The following is a 13438-nucleotide window of genomic DNA, read 5'->3' as shown; positions in this document are numbered from 1 at the left end:
TAATTAAAATAAATCTTTTCCTTTTTCCTATGAAAACAAGTATAGATTAGTTTTACTCATAGTTCAATGTGAATTAAAAGAAATATGAATCTGTCACTTGCACATCAAAAATGAATGAGCCTTTTCCAGTTTTAGGAGCTGCTGTATATTTTAGTGCTGCAACTAATGATTATTTTCCAAATTTATTAATCTGTCGGCTATTTTTTTGATTAATTGATTAATAATCGGATAGCCAAATCTGTTTTTTTTTTTGTTTTTTTTCTCCGATTTTTTTTTTCAAAATTAAACCAGGTGAAACTAAAACAATTCTACTTTAGGAGTTCTGGATAAAGCGTATTGACAAATGAAAAAAGTTTTTTTTATCTTAGATATAAAAATGTTTACATTTCTTTTACAATTGTGGAATAATTGCTCCTCAAGGTGGGCTGCTTTGTCAGCTAAAGACATGTTTTAGAGTTTGTACATTCCAGTTAACGATTAATCGATTACTAAATTTGTAAGCGATTATTTCAATAATCGATTAATCCCGATTAAGACATTTATAACATAATGTAATTTCTATTATTTAGCACAAAAAAGAAAAAAAAGAGTGGTCTTTCATTATGAAATGATCTGCTCAGGTAGCCAGGTTTCTGTTAACAGCTAAACTGTATATGTTATAGTTTCACATTGTGAATATATATTTTACATGAACTGAAGTACTTCCAAACAGCTCAATTTTATATAGTAGCCTTCTTTTAGCCAGCTGACCACTTTGTATCAACAGGTGGGAGAAGTTGTGTGAGCAATTATAGAAAATTGTTAAAAAAGAAAGTTAAAAAAAAAAAAACTACTTACTGCTTGCCATATTGCCCACATTGTTTGCAGTGATGCATACTTCCTTTGCCTTCCTCTTCCATTTTTCTATGATGGTTATGTGTAGCCTCCTCCAGCTTCCGCTTAAAATCATCTCTGTCAGAACTCCTTGTGCCTAATCTCATGGAATCATATGAGATTCTTACACTCCTTCCCCAGGCTTGCTTAAGCTTGCATTCACAAGATTACAATGGCACTTCAGTCAGTATGCACATGTGCAACACACTGTCTGCAAATATGTGCCTGTGTGTAAATAGTGCAAATTATAGTTTATGGTCTTTTGCCTTTTAACATGCGGACCAAAATTATTTTGTATTATCTAATATACAAAACAATTTTTGTCTGAGTTGTTTATATAGTTAAATAAAGCTTTATTTTATTTATTTTTTAAAGTGTCTCTGCTTTATGTAGGTGGTATTTTAAAAATGCTGTAATAAAATGTTTTATTTATGATTAACTTTTCTATTAAACCAGTTGCTAAAACTCTGCTTTATCTTTATTTTATTTTTTTCCCCTCCAAACTTTATTTTAAACACGTTACCCACCAGGAATTTTACCCTCATAAAACATGGTTGCACCACAAACACATCTTTGGATGACATTTGGCCAAGCCTTCTTGCTCAATGTCAAGAGGGAGGAAAGAAAACTCAGGTAGCAAAGCCTTGACAAGTGTGAATATGTCTGTTACCCTTTCACTCACAGTCTGTCAGCAGACTGACCAAGCTGACAAACCAAAGCTGATCTCAGGCTGCAGACTGTAACCCCACAAACAAGGTCGTAGATAGACAGCTGGGTCCTCTGCGCTCCTCACCAGACATGTTTAACCCTGTCTGCGTCTTTGAAAAGCACTGCTCCTCCTGGATTAAAACAGGTTTATCTAAAATAAGAAGTGCAGAGCTTCCTTATTTACAGATAGATTCTTATTGAATGTTTTACTGTATTGAACCAACTCAGTGTATTAGCCACAGTCTGTTTGTGCTCATGTTGATTTTGTATTCTCTTCTGTTTCTCTCTCTACTTTTCCTCCTGGACCTTCCCAGGCACACAGTTGAAATACTGTGCTGCAGTGCAAAGGCGCTCTATTTACCAGTAATTACCACCCATCCATCACTCTTTTGATTGCCTTGGGTCAAGCCCTCCTGTGCCCCTTATGCCCCTTTCCTTCACCCTGTTCCTTCACCCCCTTTTCAGATGCGTGGTCACTGCAGCAATTATGTTGAGTGCACTGAGAGCTTCACACTTGGAGCTGGTGGGTAAGGGCTCTGCACGAACACTACTGCTGTTGTGATGCCTGCCGCCTGCTTCTCTGTCCCCTGAGTGGCCCAGTCTGCCGCCACATCACCCCACAATGCCACATTCACCCGTGTCTCAACCCTGTGCTGTTTACAGGAAAGGACTGGCAGGGCGTGTTTAAATAGAATGCATTTAGTTTGTCTACCAGCACAAGGCCAGGGTCAGTCGGCCACCTGACTCCTGTGTCAAACCGTACTGACTTATGGCTAACATGTCACTGCTATAACAAGAGGTCAAATGTGGCACTCCATGTACAAGAGAAGGGTCACTTCCTCTCAAAGTACTTACAATATGTTCCTTTGGATAGCCTCTGCTCTTAAACAGAGAGACAAACCCAACACTAAATGATCCATCCATTTTTAGTTTTCTATATTTTTCTTTTCTTAAAAGTCTGTGTTGTTGGTTTAAAATTCATAGCTTTAATTTTATTATTTTCATCACTGATTGAAGTCCACCTAAAACGTTTGAAGACATTAAAGCATTATAACAATAATAACTGCAAAAATATTATGTCTTACATATATGCATATATTTAGATGTAAATATAATTTTTTAAATATATTTGTCTGTTAGGAGGTTTATTGATTTGATTATTATTTAGCAATAAATAAACAATTATTTAGAATTATAGAGTAAATGCAAAGCTGATAACTAGGGATGCTGTTTCATGCAAATGTGTTAATGTATTTGGCTTCCTGTCAAGAAAAAAAAATACAACAGAAAGTAGTTTTGAATGCAATTACAACTACAAGTAAGATTGTATAGAGATGATCTGTAGAAATATTCAAGACCTCAGGACTCTGACTTAACCCTAAAATACTCTTATTAAAACCATTTTGTCTAGCTTTGGCTTTATTTTTAGGTGTTCCTTCTTGTTTCAACAAGAATTTCAATTTTAATATCAGTTTTGCTCAGATTTTACAAAGGCAGTTATATGCTAACACCGAATGCATGACACAAACCATGTAACATGTAAGGAAAAGGTATTTGTTCTAAACTTGTTCTAAAGGTTTCCTCCATTTTCCCCCCCATGTCTTCTTATAAATTGCTAACTTATTATAGCTTTATTTCAATAATGGATATTTTCTTTTAGTTTTCATGCTAGCTTGACATGTGGGTAACTTTCACTCCAGCCACCTCTTCACTGCTCGTCTGTTTAATGCTCTCTCTGCCCAGTCTGTCAGTTCATCAGTTCATAGGGGTGGCCATGTCTCGCTAAGTTTGTAGTCGTGGCATATTCTTCACGTTTTCGGATAGTCGACTAAACTTGATAATATGTTATTCAACATAACCCTGTTTTAAAGGCTACATATTCTGCTGTTTTTTACCCTGTAAATAGATTTTACTGTGTTCTTGCCTCTAAGAGGGCAGAAAAGTTGAATTCATTCCCTCTAGGTAGATATCGGTACGATCTTTTTGGGTCATTCTTTTCAATCCAGTCCATTCATTTGATTCAAAACTGAAAAGGGAAGGAAGGATTTAAAACATTTTATGTCCCCTTTAACCTTCTTCAATTCTTTTTGTTTGATCTTTGTTGTGTAATTTTACCATTAGAATATGAATGTATTAACAACTAGAACCGGAAGTTATAGTTAATTAATACGTCATACAAATCAAGGGTAAAAACAAGTTATGATCACTACTTAAATGAAAACTGATATTTTGCTCAATTACCAGGTGTTATTAACAGCTTACCTTTGTGGCTGGACATTTGGACTTGCTGTTAAAATCTAAAATCCATCTATTGTCTAACACGCTTAATCCCAAGTGGGTTCGCAAGGGGTGCTGGTGTCAGCTGTCCATGGGCGAGAGGTTGGGTACACCCTGGACAGGTCACCAGTCCATCACAGGGCAAACAACCATTCATGCACACTCACACCTAAGGAGAATTTAGAGAAGCCAATTAACCTAACAGTCATGTTTTTGGACTGTGGGAGGAAGCCGGAGCACCTCAAGAGAACCCACGCATGCTCAGGGAGAACATGCAAACTCCATGCAGAAAGAACCTGGGTAGGGCATAGAACCCAGAACTCTCTTGCTGCAAGGCAGCAGTGCTACCCACTGCGCCGCTGAGCAGCCCTAAATCTAATCCTAGATCCATAAATAGTAAATGCCATAACTTTGTTTATAATTCAGAGTTATTTATGATTAACCACATGGAAAATATTTCCTTCTATCTGTTCAAGTTGTTTTCTCCAAGTAAGTTAACTCAGCTTTGTATAAACAATCTGACCACCGCTGTATAAATAATCACAGAAAAACCAAAATTAAAATTATGTTACTTTTATTTAACCTAATAATCCCTCTCACAGCCTTATTGTTTCATGACCTATGCAAACACTACAACTACTGGAGTAAACACAGGATACATGAAAGAATCAGTAATGAACAGTTCATATTGAGCACTTGAGGTAGTATTTGATCATGTTCATTATCTCAGCTGTTATGCTGTACTGAGGGAGTGTTTCTCAGATTAACAGCATAAATGGTATAAAGCAAACAGATGTGTAATAGTGGATGTTGGTAAAAATCAAATCAATCAAGTTTCACTTATTCCAGCAATAAACAATTACCAATAAACACAATGCATTTGATGGGACAACACTGAAATATGTATGGGAATGAGTGATTGTGTTGCACAGCAACCGATAGCTTAGCAGCTACGACAGTTAGACCACAGCTAACAACAGCTAACCAACGCGCCACAAACAAGCTAACGCTATCAGTCTAATTCTGGTACATCATAAAAATGGGGACAAACTAGATGGGAAACGCACAAAACATGACAAAAACACAACTTCACGAAGATGGAAACGACGGCAGTAACTCTAAAAACACAAGATTTGAATGTTTGTCATAAACCTCACCAAAAATAGTTCAGGAGCTCCTTTTTGATAAACAAATCAGCATCTAACTACTAATTCTACCCAAAAATGTATCAAAATGATAAAAAAAAATCCTTAACTTGCTGCTGTACCACAGCAGTGGAAAGCATGGATTTTTGTGTGGTTCCATTGTGAGCATCTGTATTGTCGATGGCTTCACCCCAGTGGGTCACGGACAGAGGTGACAGGCAGTCACAGTGGCTTGGCAGGTTCATGTGATGAGAAACGCTCACAATGGAGGAAGGCAGGCAGCGACTCAGTGGTCCTTGGGTCAGAACCAAGCGGGGAGCAGAAGGGAACACCGGACACAGGTGTTGGGCCAGGACAGAGCCTGTTCCTATCTATTCAATCGCATCACAGAGATCTAAAACTCCTCCTCCGCTGGACAAAGGTGCATTACCAGCAAGGTTCTGCTGCAAAAACAGACCATGGTTCTGGAGATTGAATCACATGTAACTGTGGTGTCCAGCTGTGATGTTGGGTTCTCTTCTTGCAGCAGACAGATTTCCAGAAGAAGAGAAAGAATGAAAGGTTTTCTGATTGTTTTAAAGGTGCCATGACTGCGGACTGCATCAAAACACATCCGTAATCTGATGCTCTGACATTTAAGTTGTAGTTCCAAACCGTAACAGCTATCGGATGTTATTTGTGCTCTTCATGGTGTTTTTTTCTACCTAATATGTCTTAACAACCTTTAAGTCTTTCACCGTATAGCTGCTTTAAACAGAAATGATGTTCAACACGGGTGGAACTTCTGTTATTTTTATAATATTTGGTTGCACTGGATTTTTTTCACTGGTATGATGGTAAAAGAGACTGAAAAAGAAATGCAAACACATTTTTTGTTTACAACCATTAGTCATTTTACTTGTGCTTGAAAATTGTAATACTTTTAGTAAAAATCATAGTCAAAGACTAAAATTTTGATCTAAAAAGTAGAAAAGGTCCAAAGGGTATCATCACATAGCAAGACACTGTTGTTTCTTTTACTGCCGAACCGCAACATTGAACCAAAGCATTCATTCGATTGAAGGTTTTAGTCAGTCTCATATTTAATTAGTCCTTCAGAGTTACTTTCACTGCTGATTGCACCTTTTATGATTATCTCCAGGTGCAGCAGAGAGGTGTAGAATAAAAAAAAAAAAACAGTTGCAGACTCTATCTTCTACAAATGAGCTTTTCACACCTGTCCATGTTTCATTAGAGTTGTCTGCTTCGGTGGCTCAAGCTGGAGGTTAGGGAAGAAGCTGTGAATGTTTGCTGTGAGTGTACAGAATTCGTAAATGTATATGTGATTGTGTGAAAAATATGTATCTGTCAAATATGTTTTTTCAATAGGTAAATAAAAAGAATAATAAAACAGTGTTTATGGTGAAAATCCACTAGCTTCACCAGTTGAAATGATAATGTCCATGCTGCACTGATTGCATTGTTTATCTAACAGGCATTATCTTCAGTTTAAACTAATAAAGTCATAGCTGTCCTCAAACGCTCTTTGTTTTAGACATATCTACTCACATTCCTACTTGATTTCTTCTCCTTTCATCTGCTCTCTCTGTAGGTCTCGTATGTATGAAGTCAAGCACCTCAGTAGTGGAGCTTGTCATGCTTCTTTGTTCTCAGGTGAGATTTTTTCCTTTTATTCCCCTCATCTTCACTTACAACTCTTCTCCCTTTCCCATTCTTTTTTTTTTCCTCAGTGTAAGGTCTTTTATTTATCTTGAGCTTAAGGTATCTTGTACATATCATTTAACTTCACTTTCTTCAAACGAACTGACCAAACCAATCAAACGGGCGTACAGCTTCCTGACAATCCAATGACTTTCTCATTACTCCCAGCAGCACTAATCCCAAACCCTGCTTTAAGAAAACGAGCCCCACCTCATGTCCCTGCAAGTGACTGATCACCTCTGAGCTGACCCTCTGAATCCCTTGTTAAGCCCATGTTTTAGAGGAGGTCAGAGCACTGATGTAGCAGTTACAACAGGAGATATTTAACATACCTTCTGTCAGCCCATCAGTCTTACATCAGGAGCCCATAAGGAAGCCATTACTTGGTGCCTCTCTGCAGATCCAGACTGCAGGGCCTGAGACTGGAGGATGAAGATCGCCACTCTAGCTCTCTGTGGTATCCAAAATCCAAAGCATTATACAGCAGGGAGCTCAGTCTCAGTTTTATGGATGCCATAATTTATGGTTTTCTCTGTTAAAAAATGTGCATAGATGGGGCAGCCAGCACTGAGTTAATATAACTCTTTTTTTTTTCCTAAGGAACAACATTTTGTGATGTTTCTTAGTCTGTGAACTATCTATGGTGAGCTGTCTTTCCAGCTCCAAGATTTATTGCAGGTGAGAGCATCAGCGTGCTGTTAAGGGTCTGAGTCCATCCCCCTTTTAAACAGATAGCATTACTGAGGCTCCAGAGGTTCCTGCCATTAGGGGCTCTGGAGATGAAACCCAGGCTGAGATATTGATCAGATCATGAGACCTTGAAACTGGACTATATAGCTTTGTGTCTACAGCCTTTCAACTAGGGATGAGACATTAGCTCCTAATTCTCCTCTCTTCGTGTTCAATCCACTTATCTTAGCATCTAATTTGATATAAGAATAATGGTGGTGTAAGTTTTTTGTGGGTGTGTTGTTCCTTTATGTTACAGTATGGCCCAGGGAAAGATAGCTGTTTAGATACACGGTTTCACTCTTTTTGATGGGTCATATGGCGAAACATTGAGTTTACTCAATGTGTTTGCAATGTTAGTTTACTCTGTTGTGCAACTGACAACTTTTTTCTTGTGTCTAAGATATCTGATGCTCAATCAATATTAAACAAATAATCAAAAAAGAAATAATAGTATAAGTCAGGCATGTAGAGACAAATAAGAAATTATTTATAGAGTTGATGTTGGTGTTATGATGTGCTGTTGCTAGGTAGAGATCTGATTTAAAGAACATCACCAAGAGTTTGAGTTGTTCTCAAACTCTTGGTGATGAAACTAAGAATACAAAGGATACAAAGAGAATTAATACAGAAAAATGACAAATATTCACTCATCAAAACAATTGAACTAGATATTCTAAGTGTAGTGAATACAATTACTATAATTCAATATAAAGCCAAAATAAAAGTTTCTTGATTTTTAGATAAAGGACTCAAGTTCAAATAATACTGGAAACAGAGTCCTTTAATAAACTAAAAAGGAAAACTAAAATAGAAAAAAATATATATATTTTTGGAAGAATGAGATCAATGTACACAGCGCAGTCTGAAAAATGAGTAGACAAACAGAGGAGTTGAGAATCTAGCTACATATATAACATGTCAGTCTAATGGAAGAATCCATCATAGAGTGATGAGAGCCAAAGAACTTCTCCACTGAGGTGGAGCAAAGCATGGAGTGCAGGTGAGAACAATCAGGTGAAAATGAGGAACAGCTGGGTAGAAGGCAGGGCAGCTGGGTGTGAAAGAATATTGAACATGAGAGGAGCAGAAAAGAAATTAAAGTTTAGACCTAACCACAGGGAAAATAACAGAATGGCATCAGTTTAAAGAACACACACACAAGAAACACTAAAGATCAAGCACATAAAGATCATCAAAATCCCAGATATAATTGAACTAGGGCATGTGTGTTAGGAAGAAGTATATATAGAAAAGTATACTCTCCTGCTATTACATCTTTATTTAAGTTGATTCAGAGGTGGGCGGATCAATCCGAAAATGAAATGGCATTGTTGTTTATACTTCTGACTTTGGGCAAAAGATCCGTTTTAAGAAGACATTAGGGACCTGGATATGGTATGTAACATATGTACATATGATAAATGTGAGGCTAAGATCATAGAAGGAAATGAAAAGTATCTGAAGTATTTGATGGATAATATTTAAGCTAATATATAAGACACCAATATGAGAATTATTTAAGTAGTTGTGTTGATACTTGAGTGTACTGTAGCAAAAGCAATCACGCAACTGGAAAGACAGCAATTTTACATTATATCCCAGTGTTACATCTCAATGATTTTAACAGTTCTCAGGGACAGAATAATTGCTTTTTTGGAGTCAAAACTACTTTGCAAAGGGCTCCTAATTAATATCTTTGTGAGTATCCCAGGTGACTTTTAAACAGCACAGCAGTTTTTTCCAATGCAGAATGAGCTCTGGCTGCATCTCCTCGACAACTTTGACACATTCCTTACATATTTCAGCTTTAATCTTTTAAGACAGCCAAGAGGACATTTAGCTGACCTTTAGTCCCTCTCTGTTTTGTGGACTGTCAGTTTTATGAATAAATTAGTGCTAATGATCTGCCTTTTCTTATTTATGCATACTAATCATGGCAATCATGGTGCGGCTGGCCTTGTCTGCAGACACTGTGTGTCTTTCCTCAGCCTGGGCAGCTGAAGGAAAAGGTCAAGCGGCTCTGTTTTTTGTAACAGCTTAAATGTATAGGGGGGGGTTATACAGAGATTTACTGATAGAAGGCCCCCAGATGTGGAGACTATAACAGAGCGAAGCTGAGTAGATAAAAGCAAAGGCTCCCGCACACTGACAGGTTGGATTGAAACACCACAAATACTTAAAGCCCCGCTGAATTTCAGGGAGATGAAAGTAGGAGGCGAGTGATTCTTCTAAAGACCTAAAAGCTGTTTACTGGGATGGGACTTTAGGGATTTATGTTGTTTTTTTTGTTTGTTTTTATAACCTACGATGAAGAATCGATAACACATTTGCTAGTAATGGAATCATACAATAGTTCTTCAACACTAACAAGCGTTTAACTATAAGTAAAGTTATATTGCATACAGCTTTTAAGATGCTTTATAAAGTAAGATTGATCAGAGACGCTACGTTCTGGTAGGGTGAGGGTTTACATTAAGGGTCACATCTTTTTAAGAGGATGCATTTCAGGCTTAATTTGTTTCAAATGGGCACCCTGAGAAGTTTTTTATTTAATATCCACTATCAAAGGCAGCCTGTTTTTGGAGTTTTTCTCTCTTGTTAAAAAGAAAAAAGAAGGTCTCTGAAGTGCTATCTCAGCTGTCAGCATGCATTCCTTAGACAATATGGTACAATTGACTTGCTCTTTCCTTACCTCCTCTCACCCGCTGCCACTTTTCTGGCACCTTCCAGAGTGTCACATCTGCTTCGATTTCCATATTTATTTTTGTCACGTGAACGGGGTTAGAGTCAAACCTTGGACGACTGGGCATACATGAATCCTGTCCAAATCAACAAAAGCATATTTCTAGGCAGATACTGTATGTGAAGAAAGGAGGTCAGGGCGAACATTTGGAGCCCAGATGCTCAGCAGTTTGTCAGCACCATATCACTGACTTAAACCATCATGGGGTCAGGCTGTGTAGTCTTGCATGAACTAGAATGTGTCATTCATGACAACTGTTCACAAAAGCCTTTGACTATACATGATAATGTCAATGTCAGTTATTCTGATATACGCAGGGAAACCTGCTTACCTTGTGCAGACGCAGTGAGTTACAGTAGAAGTTTGTTACTGCTACACAGATTTTTTTTTTTTTAAGTAATTGGCTCCTGGAATTCAGTTGTTTTTGCTCTGCAATATTTAAATGTTTGCTAACATTTCACTCATTTTGATTTTAGAAACTAAGATTAATAAGAAAATGATTGCCCGGTTAAACCATCAGTCAGCTGAGGATTTAACTTAACCCCCTTCACTGCAAAGCTGGATTTAATTTCACCCAGTCACACCCCACTACTAGAACTCCAGAATCAGAAAATCACAAACAGAACATGTCCTGGTATGAATACATTCAAGAAAACATTAGAAACAAATTCACATTCCTTAGTTTGCTAAATGGCATGAAGTCATTTTTAAGGTTTTAGAGCAATAGCGAATCACAGTGAGAGCCATTTCCCACACAGAGTGAATACAAAGGAGTGGTCAACCTTTCCAGAAGTGGCTTCCCTTTCAGGGTCTGGACCGGGGTCATTGGGTTTGTCTTAGCTAGTCTTGGCTGGCGCTTTGAACGAAGGGGACAGATCGAGTCTTTGGTCCAGAGGCTGCTTCAGTATTCAGTCCTTGGAATATAGGGTGCATAAATGGAGTGCAATCCTACGTACGGCATCCGGGTTTAGATGTGTGACTCTATGTGTGTGTGGGTGTGTGTGTGTGCATGAGGCTGGCAATGTTTGGCTGTGACTACATGTTTATGTTTAGCTGTCAGATGGGGTCTTGGGCTGCCCCCTCCCTTGGATCATCTCAGCTTTTCCACCAAGTTCTCTTCTGCTTTCATAATCCCTGCCGGTGTCCGGTACCGCTGCCTGCCATTGCAGGGCTAGGGTGCCTGGCGGTGTGCTCCCTAACTTCTGGTTTTGGGGGCAACAGTGGGGTTGGATGTAGCAGTTTGCCCCTGAAATCGAAGGGGTGACGGTTCAAGCCCCAGCTCCGTCTTTCAGTGTTAAAGGGATAGTTCGGGATTTTTGACATCAATCTCTATGGCATCCCCATCACCAGTGTCATGCAATCACACTGACTTACCCCTGGCAGCATCCTGTGAGCAGAGTTCTCGTCCAGCTTTGGTCAAGCCGAAAGTAGTCCGGCAGGTTTGCTAGACCCAGCGAAATAAAACGTTTCTCTTCCCAAAACATTATGTGTTCAAAAGAGTGATATTTTTGCATCCCAAAAACATTGTAGTGGAAAAAGTCACACGTCGTTATCACTTGGTCCTATTTTCTCTCTGTTCGTATCAGTGCGCGCGACACCATGACCTGACAGCTAGGGCCTACTAACCTGACAACAGCCAGATGCATGTCTCGCTCCGCCTAGCTCCTAGCTGGGCGGAGCGAGGCATGCATCTGGCTGTTGTCAGGTTAAGGGCCTACCTGTTTGATTCGCGATTGTTTACTACTGGGGAAGATGTCTGACTACGAGAGCGACGAGGAAAACATCGACTTCCACTTAGAGCCAAAGGGATATCTTTATGAACCCGAGTACACTGACGATGAACTTCGACAAATGGAGTTAGATCGGGCAGAAAGAGAGAGGGTGGACAGAGAAGTGATGGAAGCTGAAGCCGGAGCCGCAGGAGCCTCAGCTGGAGCTGCGATATCCAGGGTGGCCGACAAATCATGGTGCACTTGTTTCAAGTGCGAATGAATGCAGACAGAGGTGGATGCTACTGTTGCCATGAGTGGGATTTAGTAATGCCCGAGATACAGAACCTTTCCATTGATGAGGATGTCGGAGTTGCAGCAGCTGCTGTCTGCATCACAAACAACAGCGACTTCCCTGCCCTCCTCAAAGTTGAGCTCGCTGTCAGAATGACGGCGCGCACTGATACGAACAGAGAGAAAATAGGACCAAGTGATAACGACGTGTGACTTTTTCCACTACAATGTTTTTGGGATGCAAAAATATCACTCTTTTGAACACATAATGTTTTGGGAAGAGAAACGTTTTATTTCGCTGGGTCTAGCAAACCTGCCGGACTACTTTCGGCTTGACCAAAGCTGGACGAGAACTCTGCTCACAGGATGCTGCCAGGGGCAAGTCAGTGTGATTGCATGACACTGGTGATGGGGATGCCATACAGATTCATGTCAAAAATCCCGAACTATCCCTTTAAGTCTCCTGAAAAAAAAAAAGCGCTTTATATGTACAGGCAATTTATCGTTTCTTGCTAAGACTAAAAGCCCTTGGCTTCATGGCACCCATGCTGGGGGGAATATCGTGCTCTTGTGTGTCGAGTTGGTAACGCTCAGGGGGTCAGAGTTACGTGGTCATTTCTGAAGGAGTTCTCCACGGTGAAACGTTTAGATGTCTGTGTTGCTGACCTCCTCCATGTCAGCCCCCGTCCTGAGTGTGTTCTGATTCCTTACGGCTGTTATCGAACATTTTAATGAAGAAACCTTATAAATGCTAACATGCTTACATATACACCCACAGGTGTTTCGATTAAGCTGTTAAAAGATACACAGGTTACTTTACACTTTAATAGGTATTGACTTGCGTTTGCCACTAATTATCCACCAATTAATCATTACGATGTACTTTTCAATAGCTCTGGTTTTGTTATATACTTGATAAGTTTGCTGTTTCTAATTTTTTTTTTTTTGCATCTCTGTTAGTGTAGAAGTTGACTTCTAGTGTATTACAGGTTATGCTATTCATCCTTCTGTCTTTCTCTTCTCTATTATTTTCTAATGTACTACCTTTTTTATTCTTTGTCCCATCTCTCTCCCTTTCCTTTCTCCCCTTTGTATTTCTGTTATGCTGTTGCTGCAATGAACGACACACTGAAGGATGCAACTATGATTATTGATCTTCTACCTCAACACTGAAAGAAATGACCACAGAGTAGTTTGTGACTTTAGCTTCAAGTACCTATGAGTATTATGCCTAGATAATGATCCCTACTCACCAA

General features: G+C 39.1%; 1 protein-coding gene across 1 annotated transcript in view; it reads left to right on the top strand.

Moving 5' to 3' along the window:
• Nucleotides 1–13438, top strand: part of nbeab (neurobeachin b) — a 248792-nt gene that overhangs the window by 122227 nt on the left and 113127 nt on the right. The window contains exon 34 of the mRNA XM_038294440.1: nt 6595–6656. Coding sequence (XP_038150368.1) covers nt 6595–6656 — 62 coding nt within the window. The remainder of the gene's footprint in view (nt 1–6594; nt 6657–13438) is intronic.

The sequence above is a fragment of the Cyprinodon tularosa genome, unplaced genomic scaffold (assembly GCF_016077235.1).
Source record: "Cyprinodon tularosa strain WSP-4 unplaced genomic scaffold, ASM1607723v1 ctg34, whole genome shotgun sequence".
In the NCBI taxonomy this organism is placed as follows: domain Eukaryota; kingdom Metazoa; phylum Chordata; class Actinopteri; order Cyprinodontiformes; family Cyprinodontidae; genus Cyprinodon; species Cyprinodon tularosa.
Note: the sequence above shows the minus strand (reverse complement) of the source record. Positions and strands in the feature narration are given on the sequence as shown.